The 22,650-nt window shown below is 44.0% G+C and overlaps 4 protein-coding genes across 5 annotated transcripts; 2 read left to right on the top strand and 2 right to left on the bottom strand.

The window, feature by feature from the left end:
* The first annotated feature begins 816 nt into the window (after window positions 1-816).
* Window positions 817-3,050, top strand: LOC134008930 (small integral membrane protein 28-like). Its single transcript, XM_062448518.1, has 2 exons — window positions 817-1,100; window positions 1,907-3,050. Exons 1-2 carry the CDS (start codon window positions 990-992, stop codon window positions 2,324-2,326), a joined length of 531 nt encoding a protein of 176 aa, XP_062304502.1. The 5' UTR covers window positions 817-989; the 3' UTR covers window positions 2,327-3,050.
* Window positions 3,051-3,555: 505 nt separating this feature from the next.
* On the bottom strand, window positions 3,556-5,319 carry LOC134008928 (uncharacterized). The gene is made up of 5 exons (XM_062448515.1): window positions 5,105-5,319; window positions 4,334-4,696; window positions 4,121-4,181; window positions 3,998-4,039; window positions 3,556-3,760 (listed from the first exon to the last, which is right to left on the bottom strand). The coding sequence occupies exons 1-5, from the start codon at window positions 5,271-5,273 to the stop codon at window positions 3,694-3,696; spliced, it is 702 nt and encodes a 233-aa protein (XP_062304499.1). The 5' UTR covers window positions 5,274-5,319; the 3' UTR covers window positions 3,556-3,693.
* Window positions 5,320-6,606: 1,287 nt separating this feature from the next.
* Window positions 6,607-8,803, bottom strand: LOC134008729 (protein SPMIP3-like). Its single transcript, XM_062448236.1, has 4 exons — window positions 8,666-8,803; window positions 8,159-8,242; window positions 7,423-7,610; window positions 6,607-7,298 (listed from the first exon to the last, which is right to left on the bottom strand). Exons 1-4 carry the CDS (start codon window positions 8,755-8,757, stop codon window positions 7,216-7,218), a joined length of 447 nt encoding a protein of 148 aa, XP_062304220.1. The 5' UTR covers window positions 8,758-8,803; the 3' UTR covers window positions 6,607-7,215.
* A 1,805-nt stretch (window positions 8,804-10,608) lies between these two features.
* akt3b (v-akt murine thymoma viral oncogene homolog 3b) lies at window positions 10,609-22,580 on the top strand. Of its 2 annotated transcripts, XM_062447959.1 has the most exons (15): window positions 10,609-10,883; window positions 12,613-12,944; window positions 13,052-13,133; window positions 13,783-13,908; window positions 14,457-14,568; window positions 15,590-15,734; window positions 16,255-16,386; window positions 16,519-16,584; window positions 16,858-16,926; window positions 17,590-17,712; window positions 18,053-18,181; window positions 18,462-18,676; window positions 19,424-19,511; window positions 19,898-20,000; window positions 20,336-22,580. In XM_062447959.1, the coding sequence occupies exons 3-15, from the start codon at window positions 13,088-13,090 to the stop codon at window positions 20,419-20,421; spliced, it is 1,440 nt and encodes a 479-aa protein (XP_062303943.1). In that variant the 5' UTR covers window positions 10,609-10,883; window positions 12,613-12,944; window positions 13,052-13,087; the 3' UTR covers window positions 20,422-22,580. The 2 variants fall into 2 exon arrangements, with proteins under 2 accessions (XP_062303943.1, XP_062303941.1); XM_062447957.1 differs by having other exon boundaries at window positions 12,613-13,133.
* The last annotated feature ends 70 nt before the right edge of the window (window positions 22,581-22,650 follow it).

Raw genomic sequence — 22,650 nt, 5'->3', positions numbered from 1 at the left:
GTGTTTTTGCACAATAACTGCCATAGATGGACACTCAACTTTTTCCCACGGCATAATTTGGTAATAATCTGGTTAGGTTTTCTGGCAATCTGCAAATCTGCGTAGAAAATCTATCTGCCTTGTCTGGTTTTCACGTGGGAGATCTAGGATCACTAATAGTCTCCATCCGATTTAACAACACAAAAAAGTGGGGGGGGGGGGAAGCTATGAGCAAGAAGTTTTATTTGGAAGATCTATCTACAACAACAGCCTCTTCAGAAAAACTCCCAATCGGACAAAGCAAGGGTGTCACATCTCAATAGGCTACAACTAGGTTAGTTGTTGATCTGTCCTTAATGGTCTTCATTCATCTAGATGATTGTTTCTCAAGCTTAGATGACACAAATAATATTTGATTGAAAATATAATTAATCGGATGGTACGTTTCATTACAGATGAATGTGAGTAGCACGCAACCAGGTCAATAACAACATCTTCACTACTAGCCTGAAATTTGATTTGGTTAAACCAGGCCACCTGTTTCCATCATCGTTGTGGACCGACACCTTACTTGGGCTCACCTTTCCAATCTCCGATGTAGGCCAGCTGCGCAAAAATAAATCCCCCCTCCCCCCCATCTGAGGGATTGCCCTTGAGCTTTTCAGGCCCCCAGCGTCCGTTGGCCGAGATCTGGTCCACACTGCACGCGTGGGCATGTGAGCAGCCGCTTAGCCGGCCACCCTCTCCCTCCAACTTCCCCCTCCCTCCCTCCAACCCCCCCCCCCCCCCCACTAACATAGGCACACACACAAACACACCCTCCCCACCTCCTTTTCCCTTTAGTCTTGCCACGCTGCCCATGCCCCGTCCACTCTGAAGCTCATGGGACGCACAACAAGGTATCTCATCACCGTCACTCTCTCCTTTTCTTCAATCCAACGCTTTTTAACTTGTCTCTGGTTCCCTCCACCGAGCTCGGACCCTGTTTAACCCAGACCCACCTGAGCACCATGCGGACGCTACTGGAGAGCAGCTGGATGAAGTTTGGGCCAGCCGGCAGAGGGTCGTATGACTGGGTGACTGGGTCCTCATCGCCCCCCACTTTGGAAAAACAGCTTACGGTAAGGTTTGGAAGTGCTGACTGGGTGATTTGTGGCCAAGAGCATGGATGGGGAAAAAAATCCACTGTACTTGGAACTCTTGTAGAGCTGTATTTGAGTGTAATTTGATCATTTTCAATTGACTGGCAAAATATATATAAAGAGCGACTCGAAGTCAGACAATTTGCTGTAAATGCTCGAATTTTACCTTTCATTTTAAACAATGATCTGCCATGACTTGCCTGATGGAGAAATGTTACAAATATTATTAGAAATATTTGGCTTTTACAAACAGTTCGGTTTTTAAAATCTAGACCATCAGTAACCAGCAAAACATTAGGCTGAAGCCCATCTACTTTCAGTGAACGGTGGAACTGTCCGTGGTACTGAAAGCCAGACCGCAGTCAATCAAACACCGTTAGCACTTGCTTTCTCGTGTTGGCGCAAGCCAAGCGCCCATGCTAAGCCTCTTGGCCAGGTCGTCCAGGGGGGCTTTTGGAAAATGGGGATGTTGAGAGGTCTGTCCTTAGCCAGATGTTGCGCAGTATGTATGGCAATATTATGTGATTTCTACCGAAGCTGATGACTTTTATAGTGAGTGAAAGAGCTGTTCAAATGGTTAAAATCCAGCAGTAAAATGAAATGACGCTGATGGTGAATATGGGAGAGGCCCTACTTCAACCATTTATTTCACAATTACCATTTTAACTGTTCACAAAAAGTACAAATAAAAGTTGTTATGATGCAGATAGGACATTGCAAGCGGATAAATGCAATGCAAACCCATATAGAACTAAGAACATGTGACGTTTTATCTTACTTTTCAGGGCTACTGGAACGAGTTGAACCCCGTTGAGGAGAGCAGGTCTGAGTTGCTTCTCTACATTTTTCTCCCCGTAGTCTCTGTCCTCATCCTGGGCCTCTTGGGCCTCCTGGCTTACCGGAGGTGCTCCCAGAACAAGCTGAGTCTGGCCAGCATCCTCGCTCTCGACTTGCAGGACGCCGAAAGCAGCGCCGAGTTCCTCTCCTCGCTGACAGGGAACGTGGAGCGCCACACCAGCACGAGTTCCGACATGTCCGACGGCGTGTTTCTTATTGTCTATTTGCCGCCGCCATATGAGGAGACGCTCACCAAGATCACGCGCGCTGCGAGTTTGACCAGCTCCAAGGACTTGGAGTCTATCAAGATCGAAGATCTGGAGGCCAAACTTTGTCCGGAGATCAAATCCAGTGGTCGTTATGTGTGATTAAAGGAATGCTAAAACAAAAACAACTGCTAAAGGGAGTTCTTTAAATGGGATGTGATTTGACTCAATTAACATCTCAGACTTTACTCGTTTTTTGGTTATGCGTAGGCCTAATAAAGACTGCTAGCATGGGCTAAAGAGTCCCCAAAGTACTTTAAAGATATTGAAATGAACAATGTCTCATGTAGTCCTCTTGGAATCTTCTCAGTCTATGTTTCAAAGTGGCATTGGGCCTGTTTCAGAGAATTTCCGTCTCTAATGTCCATGCAGAGGTTATAATGTTGATATCAGACAGGATTTCAGGATTCACCTTTTGTATATTATTAGATGTATTTATTTATTTCAATGTCAAACATATTGTCACATCTAATGCAATATCATACTGAATACTCATTTTTCAATATGGTGGACAAAAATAGGCACATGGTAGGCTTAACCAATAGCTTAAAATATTTGTTCTGTCACCACCTTAACTTTCTGTGTTCCCATGTTAATGTTATTGTTGCCTGTGGTTTATTTCAAGCATAAAAAGCCTCATAGTAAGTAGCAACAAACATGTTTTTACAAAATGTCACGAATTTACTTGAATAAACTGCAATCTATAATGCATATTGAGGATATTGTGTTTCCAGTAACGTCACACACATTTTTGGCCCCAGTTGTAAGATCTGAAGAAGGTGTTTGAAGGTGATAGGCCGAAGTCCAAAGTGATTATATCTAAATGGAACCAGTAACCTGGTCAGCTGACTTGTGTGAGAGGCCTGCTCTCTTATCTGATCGCTTACTGTGAAAGAGGAAGTGAGGGATACAAGTCCTCGTCCTTCCTTCTGAAATCTAGGCTACACCACCGGCGCAGGAAGACGGAAAGTGCAAAGTTATTTACTCAATGAACGTGAAACCTTGGCTTGTTTTTCACAATAGGTATGGTTTTGACGTTTCATTTGCTTAGATGGCCTGCATCCTAGATAGCCTACTTTTATTCAACAAGGGCTGAGTGATAAAACTGTTAAATTAATGTACTCTTTTATTTAGTACGATCGTGTCTATTGTAATCAAAGCATTTCGCAATGAAATATGTTTATTCAAAAACATTAATGGCCTCGAACTATAATTATTAAGTTATAGGCAATTTTAGACGAACGCCTAGGTCTATATGTTACATATTTTACGTTAGATTTGTTATGTTCAATGCACATCCACCAAGACACAGATCATCGAAACAAAAAAAATGCTTTTTACAAACTTTATTTTCTATTTGACTACTCTACTCAAAACATCTAAGGATTGAGTGTAATTTGTTTGAAAATGTTTCTCTGTATGTGGAGAATTGAAGAATGAAAACGTTTGCTGAAGCCATCGATGGTTTTTTAACAAGAGGCGAAGTATGTAGATGCCACCACAGTGTAACATTCCCTCTGGAACAACAGCTTGTATCTGAAAATATAGAAATATTTTAATTGGAAATCTTAAGTTGTTCGCAACTTAAGATTTATGAATTTAAGAATGTTTTTTGACCTTTCATTTTCAATTAGTAAACTTGAAACAAAAACATATATATAGCGTAAACTTAAATCAATATTGGAACCTGAACAAAATAAAGTTAAAATTTATAATTGCATACTAAGAACATGTATACTTTAGCTGCAGATAATCTTATATTTGTATACTCACGTTCTTATGAAGGATTCCGCTAGTTCTGGTGGACCAGTTTCCCTATTTACATGAATAAAAGACAGATGAAAACTGACTGAAAATAGAAAATACCTGTATGAAACTGTAAATGTATATACTTACAGTTTCATCTTGATTGTTTCCAGACAGGTGATGTCATCACTTATGTTGTCATCAATCAAGTCTGGAAAAAAACAACACAAAGATGATCAGACTTGTAGACCATTATATTAACAAAAGCAATAACAAAATTCTAAGTATTAAATGTTGTTTTCTAAACCTTTTGTAGGGTGGGGTGGGGGGTACTAAACAAATCTAAAACAGCATTTAACTCACCAGTGCAGTTCATCTGGCAGAGATTAGGGGTCACAGAGGAGCCAGAGGAGCAGATCAAATGGTCGCCCAGCTGGAACAAGCCATACAGAGTCCACACAGTGTCTTGGTGTTCCTCATGACTGCCACTCTCTTCACTTGAGTCCTCTCCAGATGAAGACTTGCTACCTGACTTGCTACCTGACTTGCTACCTGACTTGCTTCCTGACTTGCTACCACCTTTTTCACCTACGTACTTAGCCAAGTCGAACTTGCCGCCTTTTCCAGCACCTCTCTTTCTCCGCATTTGAGGGGAGATAGTGTCAGGGTCCAGAACAGTCACCACGCTGGTGTTGAAACCTGAAGTCTTCTCCACATGGCAAACAACTGGGGGAAGTGTGGAAAACAGAAAGGTTTTGCAACATTTCAGGATTTATTTACTGCACGGCTACCTGAAAGGTACACTAGAGAGTGATACTGGTGACAGTATTTTCATAAAACCTATTGTATGTAATGGGACCTTAACACTATATCCCAAAAATTCTGTTATTGTACAGCTTGAAATGATAACAGTTTTAATATTTAATGTATGTTGTGTGGGTACAGAAGGATGACATGAAATAATCGTCTAAATAATTTTTCACAAAATAAATTGTCAATGAGGTTTGACTACTTTTTGCAATAAAGTTGAGTAGATGTACCTTCATTCCCAAATTCCAATTCCTAAATATTCTGCAGTCTTTAAAAGCACAATCATTTTTTCCGCATTTTAAAAGCATTCAAAATTGTACTCACTTTTGGCCATGAAGTCAGCCTCTGACATTCCTGTGTGGTTGTGGCTCGGCATCTTGAGAGCTGCTGCTTCAAGCAGGCCTTTCAGCTCACACTTGGACACGATCCGTGCCTCAGCCAGACTGGAGACCAGTGCGGCTACAGCCACCACCATCAGAATGTGCATCTTCATGTTGTCTTGGCTTTACAGTTGCTCGGTTGTGAACGTGAGCTGTGTGTGCTGCGACATATATACCCAACCAGCTTTTTATCCTGTGATCACATGATGTGCTGAGTCTATTGTTGCTTCTAGGAAAGGACGTTTCCAAGATTCTAAGGCCTATGGTGTCATAGGACTCAATGAAGGTACCAAGCTGAGCTTTGTGTTTCATGTGCTCTGACATTTGATATGTCCTGACTACAAAAGTGAAAAAAGATGGCATCACAAAAGATGTATTTTTACGAAACAGGTCACACCGTGACTTGCTGAAAGTGGTCTCGGACATGTGACTGTTACACGATAAGGTTTAATCATGTTGGTTTCATTTCATGGTTTATTTCTTGGTTTATATCTTTAATGTAGAGCAAAATATTGCCAACAAAATCCTGATTGTACCCTGACTGTGACATTGTGACAGCGAGCAAAAAACACAACTTATTAAAGCTTGCTGGGGGCAAACAATAATATATTTAACCTACGTCAGTTCCCCAAACTCAACACTATCCTAAACTTCTGCTACTATGTCGTATTTCATCCGGGCTTAAAACACATAAGATCATTAAGATGAAATGCTGAGTACAATATAAAGAGATAAAACCCATTTATTCTCTCAGATCAGATAGTAATTTGATCTTTCAAGCTGACGTTTCCCTAAAGAGCATGCAAGCATTCAACTCCAGTTAAGTCAATTATTCCAGTGACAATGAAGAAAAAAAAACAGGGTGTGGACCTGTCTGGAGGGTTTGAAATAGCTAACATGAATAATAGACAATGGACAATTCAGTACAATTTAATTTCTGTATAGCTTTCCATTAGATATTATCCTAATTATCATTGAAACATTTTGTTCTAGGAACGTGCCTTGGAGCTTTCAACCGTAGATTTTTCACATTATTCAACTTGGGTGCCGGCATGCTCTTTGCCTTCTCTCTATGTTACTATTGTTAGGAATGGTGAGAAACAGGTATAGTGAGTAACTGTCCATGTCACTAGATAGCAGAGAGCTAATGACATTGGCAAGACTGACATGTGTAATTGGGACCAATATAAATCTGCTTAATCATTCTTCTTGGCAATTTACCAAGCTAGGCAAAACCCTGGGTCATGTAAGCAAATAGGAAAGGGAGATGTGAAAGAGACTGGTGTTGGAGAAATAATGTAGCCTACTGTACGGGTGGGAACCATATCAGGTGTATGATCATGGTGCCTCCATACACAAAGGAAATACAGAGACTAGACACAAGCTTTTGTTGTGGGGTCCTAAATGCAGGCTGATCTTTAATTTTCCAACAAGAGCAAGGCAGAGAACAAGAGAACATTGTTTTTATTATATGGTGTATTAATTGTTCAGATATATTAACAAATAAAGCACAGTGAAGTAACTTATACAGCAATGAAAGAAGCATTTTAGAATGATTAAAACGATCAAACGTAAAATATGTTAAAAAGGAGGGGGAAGTGACATGGAAGAGGTGAGAGAGAATTTAGGTAGCTAGAACACCAGAAGATTGTTCATTTTAATGTAATGTAATGTAATGATCATTGTGGTACAATGTGACAGTTTGGGATTATCTCTGGCATACTGAGTTTCACACCACCTAGAGGTGAAACACAGTAAGGATCTTGCTTTGAGCCTCCAGCTGTTCCAGAGTAGAAAGGAAAGGAGATGACAAATAGAAGAAAAAAAAAAACTGTTCAACAATATAATGTTGAATATTAAACATTTAGAATCAACCAAGAAAAAAATCATGCAACAGTCACAACGGTCACAGGGTCAATGTTCCTTCAAGACAAACCAGTCTGGGTTGAAGCCTAGTCTTCAAGCTGCATTTTTGCTCCACTATTTTAGGAATGGAATCCATTGAAAAAGCGTTTTTAACTCTTACAGTAACACTCATAGTCATGCTTAGATGCATCAAAAACGGCGCTCCAAGTTGTCTGACCACAGCTGCATAGGCCCAGGATGAGCGTAAAGGGTGAATTTGGTGTTCTCCGGTGCTGCGATATCACACAAACACATGATAAAGGTGATTCACTCCAAAAGGAATACATACTGTACTATACACACTCATAGTGTATTTGGTGAGGCGATAAATGACAACGAGCCTGCTTAACAACTAACCCAAGAGGGTGGACTGCAGGCCAAACTCTTCTTGGTAAGCTGTCTCAGGGGGGCGTTTCTCCGAGGCACAAGCGCTGTGGCGGAGTGCGTCCAAGGCACGGAAGGTCTGGAGGTCAAACCCTCTCTGGTGGTCATCATGATTCCCACCGTGAGAGCCCAGAGGGTAGTCCAGGGATGCAAACCTCACTCTACGAACATGGGAGAACAACGTAGCACAAACAAACCGCATTAACGTCTGTAGAATATGATCATATTCTAGTTTGGACTACAAAATTGTTCAACTATATTATCTGAAAGGCTACATATTGTTGTAGACACATCATCTGTCTGACTGATGTTTGATAGTAGATATGACATTGTTTACAGCTGACATCTTTGAGGAGAATTAAGAAACACACAGCTTTGATATTATTGGTGTTGCCCATGTCTTCTTTGTAAATAAGCTTAATGCTGGCAAAGAGAAACTGTGTCATGACATTTTTGGGGAAGAACTTTAATAGTTCAATAATAATGAACAATAATAACAACAACAGGCAAAGGGAACAAAACGCTGGAGGGTGGAAACTGAGAGGGGATAGGCTGCACGAGCGGCATGAAATCAATAAACCAACATGAAGGGCCCTAACTTAATCTGCCCTATCAAATACGGAGACCTATCAATAATCTTAACTACTACATTATTCTGTCTGTTCAATGATTTAAGTGGTATTGTTCAGCATCAAACAGTACACCTCACCTGTGTTGCTTCGAGGGAACAACGTGCATTCTGCCCAGCTGTCCGTGGTAGAGCCCACGCACATCAGTCCCTTGACGTGGTACCCTGGAATGCAAATGAATCAGGAAGGGAAAGGAATGGCAGGTGCGCTTGCTATGCAGCCTTTGGGTCAATGTCAATGAACTCAGGCAGTGTGCTGCATGAACAACATACATTACATTCTTTAATGCATGCTCAGTTCATACATACAAATCGCATGCAATCAGACCATTATGGGTTAAGGTCAGAGTCAGCACATGCAAAATCTCAGCAGCCAGGAGTTCAGTATGGCATGATTATCTAAGCTCAGCATAATAATGTCATAGTACATAGACAGAGAGGTCGTTGACATGGCAGTCTACCCCACAAAAAAATTGTTATTATATTTGTATATATCTATATATTCTTGAGGTTTGTTAAAAGCTTTGTTTTAGTTTTCTTTTTCCTTTTTGTCTTTCACATCCAACGGTTGGAATAGTCTCAACTCACTTTGTTGTAATCCCTGGCAACCTGTCAAACTGGTTGGATCCGTATCTGACCTTGAACTCATGCAAACGCAGAGCCACACCTGGTCCTGCCATGCCCTAGGCTTCGACTGGAAAAAGCAACACTGCCTTGTTAATTTTGTATTCTGCAAGTCATCCACCTATCCAAGGGATATGTTCATCTTTATTGCTGATATAATTAACTTAAAATAGCCATTTAAACTATAGGCATACTAATTAAGCCAAACTCAATTAAATCTACTTTTGAAAAAGTACAATTATATTGAAATTCTGAACCAGAAAAGTACATTGCCTATGGCTTTTAAAACCATAAAAATGTATTGTCTTATAATAGACAAGACAATAGACATATACAAGTAAAACACATAAATATGCATTTTTCCCAACAAACTGACTTGTTTGCAATTATAAATTAGCAATCTTATTACTATCAGTATATAAAATAATCACTCTTGACTTGCCCATGAAAGAACCAGACTCTTACCTGGCTAAGTGCAAAAGTGGAAAAAGGTTGCAGTTGGATCTATTCTGTTTGTGTTGGAGTAGAGAGCCGTGATTGACCGTCTTTGATATCAATTAGTTTTGTCTTTTTCCTACAGAGAATTTCAGGACAAGTAAGTCAACCCTGCAAAGAACCAAATGTACCTAGAGCTGAGTATTTCAGAACTAGCAGTCCCCTCTTTTCCCAACACAAGATAATAGATGTGCAGGGGATTTTGAAACAACTTCAGTTACCAGGAGAACGAAACCCAAACCCTGCTGTCCCTCTGCTCTTGTCACACCGGAGAAGTTCAGCAAGCTGACACGAGTAGTAAGGGTTAGCTCACATGGCACTTAAATTAAGAACGGAAGGGGTTCTACTGCAACCTGAGGTAATAAGATTAGAATTGGCCTGCTTTTGTTTACGAACAAGTCATAGGAATAGGTTTCAAATGGAAGCACCACCTTGTGTAGCCTTTTCCCAGAGGGTCAACTTTGAAAGCCATTTCCTGTAAATGTTTTGCCTTGTCTGGTTGAGCAAACTTAAACTTTAAATAGGCCTATAAAATAGCAATTAATATGATGGAACACATCCTCAGGCTATTTATTGAAAGGTGGCTGAGGGGGTGAAAGAACAATGTGTATACACACCAATCAAACGCTGAAGAAATGACAAAGGTTTTCTTTCCCCCCAAATTACCAGTGAATGGCTTTGTTGAAATTATCACATTTGGCTAAGAAACACTAGAGGGTGTTGTTTTCCCCTCATCATTCACTGCCTCCTCAACTCCTCAAGCCTTTTGACACAGACCGTCTGCCTCAAGAAGTAGTCTAACTGTACTCAAATATCACACTTTGCTCGTGAAGGTTGGAACATCGCACCCCGAAATAGTTTGACAGGTACTTCAGTGAATGCAAAGTTGAGCGCCTTTAAATGTTAGATTTTGGTTGAGCGATAAACCCCCAATTCCAGCATCACTTGCCTCTCCCCATCCTCCCTCGCAGTTCATTAGCATAAAGCTGGAAACATATGAACAAACTTCGGAAGGGTCCACATTATCCCATAGCCTAAATGTAAAAATGATAGTTGTTTTGTTTCCTTGTTAACGTCACCGTGTAGTCTACTAGCGTTATTTAACTGTTTGGTTTACCTTTTTATTTAATGACCCCTCGAGCCTAGGAAGAATCTCGGAACAAAGCAATCATTCATTTCTTGATAATAGACTGTGTGAATATGGGTGCTTCTCAAAAGATTTATGTAAAGTAGGCCACTCTAAATTCAAACACCAATTTGGTGACCTATGCTGGTGCAGGATCGCACAGAATCATTCTTTTAGTAACATCGGACTGCGTCTGGTGACAATAACGCATTTGAGAAGAGGAGACAGGCCAACAAAAGCCAGGGACCAACAAAAGCGGCTGGATGCGATGCCATGAGGAGAGGGAAGTCGTCTGAAATCTGGCTATACGTGACGTCACGAGATTTCCTCCTAACAAGCGGCAGCTGCTGAAGCTAGTGGCGGAGACGGGGAGGACCGTCGCCGCAATATCAGTCTACAAAACATTATTTTTGGACACCGTAATCTTCCGCAGCATCCGCGGCAATGGATACATCACCGTCCTGCTTCTATTTTTAACATTGGCTGTTCTATCCATATATTTTGCTACGCTGGAATCACAAACGCTCAAAGGGGGTGTCCCTATAATTAGTCGTCTACCAGGTAAAATATAATACCATAATAAAAATACGAATCATGGAAATAAAAGCAGAAATGTGTTTTTCAGTCTAAGGGTTTGTGTGTAGTTGTAAGGCTTTGTGAAAGCATTTTATGGACGGGTAATAGGTGGGAACGGTGGTTAGCATGCTAGCTTGAATGCACGTCATTTGCAAGTTTGGGATGCGATCCTGGGATGCTGCAGGGAGGCATTCTCTAGCGCGAGCTACAATGATGGGGTGGTGATGTCTGGCTTCGGCCCAGTCCCTCCCTTCGCCCAAATCTAATTTCCTACTCTTAAAACATATAATGCCCTCGTCCTAAAACGATGAACCCAGTACAGCATTTCTCACACAACCCCTCTGATTACCATAGGAAACAATAAAAATAGAATACACCAAGGCAGACAGCCAATCATCTAGCCTAGCTTGCCTAGCTTGCTAGCCTATTGCGTTAGCTAGCCACAGTAGCTATCTAGCATCCATCAGCTAGCCAACTAGCCTAGCCATCATCACAGCAGGCCAGCTTGGTTTACAATAACATGTCCGTGTCTGGCATGCAATTTTCTCAGATGTTTATGCGCATAATAATTAATAAGATTCATCCATTGGGTACACAAGCGTTTATTATTTGCTTCCTCCAAATTGTAATGAAGTGTACATGCAAGACAGGCGGATGTTATTATGTAACAGCAAATGACACCACACGCCCTTGAAACAAAAGCTCTTGTTTCATTATTTGTTTGTGGTACTAGGCCTAACCATGTCTTACAAATTGATGGCTGAGCCGTTTCCTGTAAAAGAAGAAGAAAAAAAAACGCAGTTCACAACTGCTGTGTCCCATCAAATGGAACGCCTGTCTGTGTCAGCCATTGTTTTTGTTGTCATTTGATGGCTCCCATTTGTTGTCCATCATTCTGTCTTCCTATAATGGTATGCGGCGAGGTGGTGATTGGATTGGCGCTATTATTTATATGTAAAAAGCGCAAATATATTATACAATGTCCTTACAATGCTGCCATATACCTCCAAAACATATTTATTTTGTAATTAACTTGTGGCATTTCTCTCATATAATTCAAGATCATTGGCTGCATCACTAGTTATGATGGGATGCTATGCTTATCAGTGTTCCATGCTGTATGTTGTCATTGCATCATCATGACTCATTCACCAGTTAAAAGTCATCAGAGAGCAAGAGAGAGTGATGACTGGCAAAATTAGATCATTGGAATTGCAATGTGCCTAGACGTATTGGTTCTTTCTACACCATGTCCCATTGTGTTGAATGCCTCTGGACTCAAGAGCCAAGTAAAAGTAAAGTGCATGCTGCTTCTCTGGGCAGTGGCTCTGACCTTGTCTTTAAGGTTACTTGTGCAAACACGACAAGATCTTGTAAAAGAATCCATAGGTGACGGGCGAGAACCCCTTATGGATGTGTACCTTTTAAGACAGTCTTAAAATGGCACGGCATCAGCATTTTGAAAGCGTTCCCCACACATACACACAAGAACACAGAGAGGAAAGGGGACATGTTGGCTGGTGGGCAGGGGAGGGACGAGACGGGAAGCGTGTGCTGGGGTCTTAACAATGACTCTGGTTCTCACGTAAGTGTTTGTAAGGAACCCGGGGGTGGGGGGGTGGGGGGGGCTACTGGAGGTGTACAGACACAGTGGAGAACGATGTGGACCTGACTTTTGTTTTTTCTCTTCCTCTTCTCCCTTGTTTCCTTCCAGGCTGAGTCACCGCTGGAGTGCCTAAAAAGAGGAGGGAGAGGAGGAGGGTAGAAAGAGAGAGTTAGGTCAGAGAGACTGAAGGTGCGTCGAGGGGAAGTAGGGAAAGAGTGAGTCGGGGGGGAAAGTGCAAAGGTCAGGAACATAAAAGAAAGTGCGAAAGGAAAAAGTCAAGTAAGTCGGAGAAAAGAGAGCGCGCAAGTGCCGGAGTGAGCTAGCGAGAGAAAAAGAGAGACAGACAACGTTCACACAAGCGCAGTGCCAGGGTCCAGACAGACGGGAGACAGCGCGCGGAGAGGCGAGCGCGTCTCCGAAGCCGACGGCGGGACTGCAAGGTCAGGACAGCTGACCCACAATCCCCCCCCGCTCCCCTCCCCCCTTCCCTCCCCCCTCCCTCCCCCTTGCCCACCCCCCAGCCCCACCTCTCACCTCCGCCTCCCAGGTTAACACTGGGTCGACCCGACGAAGTGGAACCACCATGAGCGATCAGAACGTCGTGAAGGAAGGCTGGGTCCAGAAAAGAGGTGAGCGGACCGCGGGGGGTGGATAAGATACAGGGCGAGCTCTGTTTTAGAGGAGCTGTGTGTTTTGGGGCATGCAAGGGTGTTTGTGTCTTTATGCCTTCCTGTCTGTGCGGTGTGTGCGCACGCGCACGATGCGCGCTCCAATGTGCGCGTGTGTGTCTCGCAACGGGTGCTGCCGCAAGGAAATGTGTTTAGCGGTACCATAAGCACACACCGGAGGATGACTTAACTCCCACACGTTCCTTCCTCTCAGACCTCGAAAAGTCCCTGAATTGTTCCCAGAACCCTGTGGGCTCGAACAGTCGCCTAACGATGCAGACAGCCATCAGGGGTAGTTCATCAAAATGGCGTCAAAACTAGCCTTGCTCTTGTTGTTGTACGAAGCTAGCCTATAAATAGGCTAAGAATATTATGCGATTAGGCCCACTTCTTTTCATTGCAGATAGCATCTTGGTTGCAGAGAAAAGTTCAGTTGTTCATATCAATGCGTCCATGACAGGACGCAAAAACGAAGAAAAGTATATTCTTTGATCCTGTCAAGATGTTGAAGATCCCCTGCAACTCTAAACCTTGCAAACAAAGTGTGCAAATTTTGATTGACAGAAATAACAGAAAGGCCTTCCCTCCGTGTCCAACTTCCTCCTTGTAGGAGAGTACATAAAGAACTGGCGACCGCGCTACTTCCTGTTGAAGACAGACGGCTCCTTCATTGGCTACAAGGACAAACCGCAGGACGCCGACCTGGCCTATCCCCTCAACAACTTCTCTGTAGCAAGTAGGTCCCTTTCACCATGAACCCAATCTCTTATGAATGAACAAATGACTATTGCAGCTTTGGATGTGAACGTAGGACTGAATTTAGCTTTGGTTTCGGGCTCAGCCGAAAGGAGAATTCCATTCAAATATGCATCGGCCTGAATTGGTTATCGGAATGGGTTGTGTTGAATGTTCACGCTCCAGAATCCATACGGCGAGTGACTAATGTTTGATCTGCTTTGTCAACATCCATAATGTGAAGGATGCACATTGATTAAACATCTTAACCCCCCCCCCCGCCCCTCGCCCAACTCATGTGCGTTGTACCCTTCTATTTATTCTCTCCTTCTCTCTCCTTATTTCTCCTTCTCTCTCCTTATTTCTCCTTCTCTCCTTATTTCTCCTTCTCACTCCTTATTTCTCCTTCTCTCTCCTTCTCTCTCCTTCTCTCTCCTTCTCTCTCTTTCTATCTCTCCTCTCTCTTTCTTTCTCTCCTTCTCTCTCTATCTTTTCTCTCTCTCTCTCTCTCTCCTTCTCCCTCTCTCTCTCTCCTTCTCCCCCCCCCAGAATGTCAGCTGATGAAGACCGAGCGGCCCAAGCCCAACACCTTCATCATCCGCTGTCTCCAGTGGACCACAGTCATCGAGAGGACCTTCCACGTGGACACGCCCGACGAGAGGTGGGCCATCTCTCTCCGTCCCCTTCGCCTCACGAAGCCTTTCACGGTTCCCAGTCCCATCGTGGGGTCTGTCAGTCGACAGCACGGAAAGAAATTCCCGGAGCCAGAGTTCACAGCCCTGTCTCTTAAATGGGCTGGTTTCAAAAGGCCTTCCGGTGATTTATTTTGTATTTTCTAGAAGGCTCCGGAAAATGTAGCTCACAATGCTAGTACATGGCCTTAAGCCTTCATTTAAACCTAGGGTTGCCACCTTTTCATTTGTGAAAAACCGGGACGCTCGGACAGAACTCGGAAGAAGGAAATTACAAATTACGTTTTATTTAAAACTATGAAATTCTAAATTGAGAAATAAATTCACAAAAAAAACAGACAATTCATGTCCCAGGAAAGAATAAAAAATGTCGATCAAAAAAGAGAACAATCCCGGGAAAACCGGGACGGGTAGCAACCCTATTTCAACCCCACAGGTCCACTGCAGTGTTGAGTTAAGATGAGAGGGACCGACAGGGGTTAAGGTTTGGGCCAGGGTTGGGCTAATGACCAGAAGGGTGTCTTTGGGCCAGGGTTGGGTTAATGACCAGAGGTGTGTATTTGGGCCAGGGTTGGGTTAATGACCAGAGGTGTGTGTTTGGGCCAGGGTTGGGTTAATGACCAGAGGTGTGTGTTTGGGCCAGGGTTGGGTTAATGACCAGAGGTGTGTGTTTGGGCCAGGGTTGGGTTAATGACCAGAGGTGTGTGTTTGGGCCAGGATTGGGTTAATGACCAGAGGTGTGTGTTTGGGCCAGGGTTGGGTTAATGACCAGAGGTGTGTGTTTGGGCCAGGGTTGGGTTAATGATCAGAGGTGTGTGTTCGGGCCAGGGTTGGGTTAATGACCAGAGGTGTGTGTTCGGGCCAGGGTTGGGTTAATGACCAGAGGTGTGTGTTTGGGCCAGGGTTGGGCTAATGACCAGAGATGTGTGTTTGGGCCAGGGTTGGGCTAATGACCAGAGGGGTGTGTTTGCTCCGGGTTGGTTTCCCCAGGGATGAGTGGGCCGAGGCCATTCAGATGGTGGCAGAATCCCTGGCCAAGCAGGAGGAAGAGGGCATCCTGTGCAGCCCCACGTCACAGATCGAGAACGTCAACGAGGAGGAGATGGACACCTCCACCAGCCACCACAAACGGAAGGTGCGGATGAAGGAACGTGTGTCGAAAACCGTCTTAACCCTTCGGGTCACATGACCCAAAGGTTCACAACGAACCTTCGTTGTGTTTACCCAATTGTCTGAGACAGCCCGACGGTTAAAAGAAAATGCTTCACTTTGTTTTTGTATGCGGTAAAGTTGTCGCAATACGACGGTGGGTCACAATGACTGATGGGTCAGAATGACCCGAAGATAACACAAGGGTTAAAAACCAATAAGGACGTCTACAAGGGAATTTCTTCCTTTCCCCGATATTGAAGACGTAAAGTTCCTGTTTGGAAGCCTAAGCAGTTCTTTCAGACCCTTAAAAAAAGTTATTGTTCTCGTGCTGATCTGAAAGCGATTTTTATCTCTAACCCTAACCTGAGCCCTTTTTCAGAGTAGTGTTAACCTGTTCCACCAGCCACCACAAACAAACAACAGTGAAATACCAAACCCAAAGAGTGCAAACTAGAAATCAACTGACCTTCTGTTTTGAACTTGTCTCTTCTGCTTCCTCCTAGACAATGAATGACTTTGACTATCTGAAACTACTGGGAAAAGGCACTTTTGGCAAAGTCATTCTGGTCAAGGAGAAGGCTAGCGGGACCTATTACGCCATGAAGATCCTGAAAAAGGAAGTGATCATCGCAAAGGTACTTCCTGCAGCTCAGTTCCGTTTGTTGCAAACTGATCCCGTTTCAGCCTTGTTTGTCTTCTTTAATTCCTCACTCCACAAAACACCCCAAAAAAGCGTCATCCCTTTCTTCCATCCCCTTGTTTCGCAGGATGAAGTTGCCCACACGCTCACAGAAAGCAGAGTATTAAAAAACACCCGACATCCATTCCTAACCGTGAGTAACTGCCATAAAGAAACAGCACCACTAAATGTAACACACAGTTAAAGACAAATGGTCTTCGTATAGACCCTTGGGTTCACTGAACATTTGAAGACTTCAATTCCTCCAATGTCTTACTCGGTTGTATTGCTTATGAAAAAGGACAAAGAGTAAGCTAAAAGCTCACAGCCATTCTTTAGTGGCATCACCTTTGTTTAGGACATTGGGGCAGCCTCTGTGCATTTTTGTGGTAACGTTCAGTGTTTGGGCTTTTCCTTGTTTTTCCAGTCTCTGAAGTACTCCTTCCAGACTAAGGACAGGTTGTGCTTCGTCATGGAGTACGTCAACGGAGGAGAGGTAAGCGCTACCCGGAGTCGGCTTGCGACAGGCGCAGCGAGACGGTGTCAACTAATGATTTATCAGTTTGATGATAACTATCAAAGACTTGTCTTAACACTTGTAGGTAAAGCGTTCAAATAGTTTGGCGAATGTCACTCAGTCAAGCACGATAACTGAGGGAATCGTGTCTGAAACCAGTTCCCCCCCCGCCCCCAAAACCACTTCTTCATCTGAACCTTCTGTCTATGTCTGCCAGTGGCGTGACACAGATCACACAAACACAATAACTGAAGAGAATTTTGTTTCAAACCAGCACCCCCCCCTCACCCCCTAAACCACTTCTTCTGCAGCGTCCGCCAATGGCGTGACACATCACACACACACACACACAGACTTACAGTGAGACTTAAGAACTTGACCCCCCCTCCCCCAAAAAGCAAAACAGGATTTCATCCGACTGAAGGCCTTTGAGAAAGCAAACATTTGTTCGGGGGGGGCCGGACACCCATCAGCATTCCTCTGCACTCGTCTAATACTTTTGAGGCAAAGTGAAATCATTTGTTTCAACCCATAGCTATAATTCCCCCATTCAAATGTAGGGCCACATCTGTGCATATTGTGCCAGCTCTTTACCCGCCTGCATCCTTTGACATTGCTTCGCTTCTGTCGACCTCTCCGCAGCTGTTTTTCCATTTGTCGAGAGAGCGAGTCTTCTCCGAGGACCGCACCCGCTTCTACGGCGCTGAGATCGTCTCCGCTTTAGACTACCTGCACTCGGCCAAGATAGTGTACCGCGACCTGAAGGTAAAAAAAAAAAAGGTTCACCGCTACAGGCTGAGTGGAAATGGCTGCAGATGGCAGCAACGGTACCACTGCCAAAGAATCAGTTACACAGCGGTCTTCACCTTTCGCTAACGACTACATAGGTTTAAACATCAAAAATTGAACCTCGACCCAAGGGATAAGTCCACTCAAAACACACGCCAACGCATGAAGTATGTCTTAAGCCAGGCTGGCATCTTTTGCCCACTGTCCAGTTCAGTTTGTGTTTTGCAATTACTCCTTTAAGAGGATAATAACATTCGAGGGGTGAAACGGCACAGCGATGAGGTCATAATGAAACGTTCCTCTCTCACCCCGCCAGCTGGAGAATCTGATGCTGGACAAAGACGGCCACATCAAGATCACCGACTTTGGCCTCTGCAAAGAGGGCATCACCGACGCCGCCACCATGAAGACCTTCTGCGGCACACCAGAGTACCTGGCCCCCGAGGTCAGAGTTCACATGCTCTGCTTAGCTTAGCTTCACACAGAGCCCCACACAGCCATGCACATCACTGAACCCACCAGTAGGGACATTCAAACACGCCTCTTACATATTCATATTGCTTTCATGGCACATGTTTTGTCACCAAAAACTGTAATCGTAAAAGAAGTACACATTTAGTTTCCCCTGCGTGTAGACTTGATTTAACTTTGACCTAAACATACGACTCATGCTTACACTATCCGGGACAGATGATTGATGGGCGACCTCATTTCCTGTTTCTCAGGTCCTGGAGGACAACGACTATGGCCGGGCGGTGGACTGGTGGGGCCTGGGCGTGGTCATGTATGAGATGATGTGCGGCCGATTGCCCTTCTACAACCAGGACCACGAGAAGCTGTTTGAGCTGATCCTCATGGAGGAGATCAAGTTCCCACGCACCCTCTCGGCCGACGCCAAGTCCCTGCTGTCCGGCCTGCTCATCAAGGACCCCAACAAGCGGTGTGTGTGTGGGCCCCCTCACACACACACACACACTCTCACTCTCTCTCGCTCTCTCGCTCTCGCTCTTTCTCGCTCTCTGTCCTCTCTCTCACACACGTACACACTACAACACACACACACATATGTAAACACAGAAACACAAACATATGCATTTCCTGTCCTGCCCACGCATATGCAAACACGTATGCAAACACACATGCAAACGCATATATACGCACTCACGCAAGTACACACAGAATCAGGTACAGCTTCGCACACACTTGCTCGGGGGAAAGGGGGGGGGGTTGTTTATCTAAAGCATTAAGCGAGTCAGCAAGCAAACACTCCACAGCGCTCCCTGTTTCCTAGTTCGTAAAGAAAGGGTGGATGGAAACGGATATTGATTATGTTGACGTTGTTACGGGCCCCAGTAAGATCCCAATTCCAATCTCTGTCCTCTCACTCTCCTCGCAGACACAACAAAGAACAAGAACTCAGACATTTCATACATCGATCTAGTTGCCCGGGATGCAAAACGAGAGCTTTGGCTGTTAGTCTGACAAAGAAAAAAACACTTGTGATACAGAGAAAGGGAGAGAGTGAGTGTTGAAAGCAACAAGAGAGAAAGAAGTCGTTCACCCCCTCTCCACAGGAAGTTATTTCAAGATCAAGAGCAGTAGTCCAGTTTTTTTTTTGTGATTTTACGCAAATCTTTTATTTGATAATTATATATATTTTTTGACTGTTATGCTTCGCTTGTGACAGACTCGGCGGAGGGCCAGACGACGCCAAGGAGATTATGCGTCACAGCTTCTTTGCCGCCGTCGACTGGCAAGACGTGTACGACAAGAAGGTGAGTCGCAACGGGCGCTATTTTCTGCCACATCACCGCGGTCACCTGACAATTTTCTGTTTGTCTAATCCCAGTAATGTTACCTAATCCCAAACCCTAGGGGGAAAAACTGTTTAGTGAGTCTATTTTTAGCACTAAGATTATCGGAAGTCCATGGTGTTCAAAGGCTTAAAGGATGATCTTATAGCATCTCATCTTTCAAGAAAGGTTTTGTTTAGATTTAAAAAAAGCCTATAGACGTGGCGATAGAAACTTGATTGAACAGGCACAGTGACAACAGATGCTCTGAAACTCCCATGCCTGATATCACACACACACACACACACACACACACACACCATGTGACTTCAGAGTCCCCCCCCCCTTCCTCTTCCTGTCGCCTGCAGCTGGTCCCGCCCTTCATGCCCCAGGTCTCCTCGGAGACAGACACGCGCTACTTTGACGAAGAGTTCACGGCGCAGACCATCACCATCACCCCTCCGGAAAAATGTGAGTCTAGCCCTTCACCCCCCCAACCCTCGCCTGGTCACCCCGCTGACTGGATTAGGATGACTAGAATTTAGATTGTAGCTACATGGATAGGTTGCTGTTTTGTGACACAGTAACAATGCCAGGGGGTCAGTAGAAAGGGTCACCTGACGCAGTCATATATGGTCTTCGAAGCTCCCTGGATGCATCGTATGAATCCTGGGAGTTGCCAGAGGGCAAACGCTACTACAGCCGTTTCATCACATCTACTGTTTACAGCATACGCCTTTTTCCTTTCTGACGTTCTATTTCTCTCTCTCTCTTTTTCTCTCTCTTTCTCTCTCTTCCCCCAACAGTCGACGAAGACGGGATGGACGCTGCCGACAGCGAACGGAGGCCTCATTTCCCCCAATTCTCCTATTCGGCCAGCGGGCGGGAGTGACATAGCCAGCCGAGCCAGCCAGCCTGCCTGCCAGCCGAGCCAGTGTTCGTCACCCCCCCCCCTCCCACCCACCTCCCCCTCCCATCCGCGGCCATCCGAGGAAAACGCGTAGCCATTTTAGGAAAAAGTCTCCCCTCTTTTTCTCCTTCTCTGTATCCACGTGCAGACAGGGGGAAGTCTTTTTCGGGACTTTAAAAGGGGTTTTGCACAGTGGGATAGACTCAAACCGGTCTGCCCACACAAAAAAAGATGAAAAAAAAAAAAAAAAGTCTCCTACATTTTCAACGCTATTTCCTGCAGAAGGCAATGTTTTTGTTATTTTTTTTTTTTCTTCCGTCAGTATTAGGTTATCGACCTGTTGCGTTCATTTATTTCCTTTTGTCGTTTCTTTTTTCTTCTTCTTTTGACTCCTTTTTTGCACTTGGTTTGGAAGAGCCGTTCTAGGGAACAAAACCAAAAATGTTGCCTTACGTGTGCAGATGTTTCGTATCATACAGACAGGGTGATTTAGGGAGGAGGGAGGGAAGGGATGAGGGATGAGGGCGTTCTTAGTTGAGAAGTGCATGGCTCGTGGTTCAGTCTAAACTATTCCTTTTTTCCTTACCCGTGTGTACCCGTCATGGTAGCGCACATTGCCCAACCCCACGTCAAGGAAGTCACCGTCTACAAATAACCCATCTCTGGAGAGAAAAAAACAAAACAACAAAATGCAAACAAAACGAATAGTTCCTTTAGACTCGTTTTACAGACAACCCTCCCTCCAATCCCTTACCCCCCCCGCCCGCCCTATCCACAATATTCTTTTTTATTTATCTTTCTATCCTAACAGGAACACTGTAAACTGCCAGAAAACTTGCACGGTTCACTCAGGCAACACAGAGCACAACCGCATTCAACTCAGCTACCAGTTTAGCTTCAACCACCCATCAGGGAAAGAAAGCTACTATAGTATTAATACAGGCCTTTTTTTGCATAGTTTCCACAGTTCTGAACCTCTTTACCCTCCCCTCCCCATAGCTGTAGGAAAATAATTATGGTATGGATGTTTACACGACAAACTTACGGGGCTTTTGTAGGTCAAGCCAACTTTATGCTGTTGTAACACACACTAGATTTCATAGAACACACACAGACACCATTAACATGAGCATTCCGATCTCTACATGTAGTATTTGTGACGAAAGGAAGGGAAAAAAACAACAACAATACCCCGCCAGATCTTTATAATTTGTTGTTACTGAGGTATCAATAATCACTAATCATGTATGACCACAGGTCACGTGAATCTGAGCCATGAAATACTTGTGTATGAAAACGTACGTGTGAGAATGGGAAAAGAATTGAAAGATGTTTCCCCCCCCCTACCTTTTTGTGTGATGTAAATATGCAATGCCTTTTTTTTTCTTCTGTTTAGTGGCATCTTGACCAGACATGAACATTTTCTTTTGTGTGACTGTACTTCAAGCTTGCTTGACAGGAACCCAGACCGCGGAAGATTCCGAACTACGTTATATATATATATTAAAAAAAAATAATTATAAAAAAAAAAAAAAAAAAGATAACAAAAAAACATGTCAAGACTGGACGATCCATTTGTGGTTGACGTTGCTACGACCTGTCTGTTCGGCGGAGGTTTCCATGGAGAAGAGCCCCCCCCCCCCCCTCCCTCCCCCCCCCCCCCAGGTCCCATGGTCTAATTGCACTGATGGCAGTCCCATCAGAGCTTATGTGAGAAGATGCATATGAGTATATAGAGTGGAGTATACACTGTAATGTCTCTTTATTTATCCTCCCACGAAAAGCGGGACTATGGTCGATTTTGCAGTGATGGTCACCAACGGTTGTTGTTCCCCCCCCATCCTCTCCTTTTTTGTACCATAGTACTTGTTTTATTTATATGTTTGTGTCATTCTAGGCAGTGTTTACCCAGTGTGTTTGTCCAGAGTCATAAAGGCACCTCTTTTAAGTCACTGAAGGATGTTGTTGGATGCATTAACTAAAGTCTCTTTTTTATCCAATGTTTTTTTTTTTTTTTTTTCTCAATCGTTTTTTGCTTGTTTGTTTTCTTACCAAAATATTAGGGCAAGAACCCAATAGTGGACTTGCGTTGCCGTGGTAGTATTTATTTTGAATTAAATTAAAAGAATACATTTCAGGGTTATTGTGTCATGTTTCTTTGCAAGAAAGCCAATACTGAGAAGTAGACGGGTATTCTGCAGTCAAATCCTG

This window comes from Osmerus eperlanus, chromosome 22, assembly GCF_963692335.1.
Source record: "Osmerus eperlanus chromosome 22, fOsmEpe2.1, whole genome shotgun sequence".
NCBI classification, from domain to species: domain Eukaryota; kingdom Metazoa; phylum Chordata; class Actinopteri; order Osmeriformes; family Osmeridae; genus Osmerus; species Osmerus eperlanus.
Note: the sequence above shows the minus strand (reverse complement) of the source record. Positions and strands in the feature narration are given on the sequence as shown.

Excerpts from the sequence above, each read along its gene's own strand:
- LOC134008930 (XM_062448518.1), top strand. The coding sequence starts at position 990 with ATGCGGACGCTACTGGAGAGCAGCTGGATGAAGTTTGGGCCAGCCGGC. Across the intron at positions 1,101-1,906 it reads CTTTGGAAAAACAGCTTACG|GGCTACTGGAACGAGTTGAA; the intron begins GTAAGGTTTGGA and ends CTTACTTTTCAG.
- LOC134008928 (XM_062448515.1), bottom strand. The coding sequence starts at position 5,273 with ATGAAGATGCACATTCTGATGGTGGTGGCTGTAGCCGCACTGGTCTCC. Across the intron at positions 4,697-5,104 it reads GGCTGACTTCATGGCCAAAA|TTGTTTGCCATGTGGAGAAG; the intron begins GTGAGTACAATT and ends CACTTCCCCCAG. Across the intron at positions 3,761-3,997 it reads GCGGAATCCTTCATAAGAAC|ATACAAGCTGTTGTTCCAGA; the intron begins GTGAGTATACAA and ends CTATATTTTCAG.
- LOC134008729 (XM_062448236.1), bottom strand. The coding sequence starts at position 8,757 with ATGGCAGGACCAGGTGTGGCTCTGCGTTTGCATGAGTTCAAGGTCAGA. Across the intron at positions 8,243-8,665 it reads TTGCCAGGGATTACAACAAA|GGTACCACGTCAAGGGACTG; the intron begins GTGAGTTGAGAC and ends TTTGCATTCCAG. Across the intron at positions 7,611-8,158 it reads GTTCCCTCGAAGCAACACAG|AGTGAGGTTTGCATCCCTGG; the intron begins GTGAGGTGTACT and ends CCATGTTCGTAG.
- akt3b (XM_062447959.1), top strand. The coding sequence starts at position 13,088 with ATGAGCGATCAGAACGTCGTGAAGGAAGGCTGGGTCCAGAAAAGAG. Across the intron at positions 15,735-16,254 it reads CCAGCCACCACAAACGGAAG|ACAATGAATGACTTTGACTA; the intron begins GTGCGGATGAAG and ends GCTTCCTCCTAG. Across the intron at positions 19,512-19,897 it reads AAGACGTGTACGACAAGAAG|CTGGTCCCGCCCTTCATGCC; the intron begins GTGAGTCGCAAC and ends TGTCGCCTGCAG.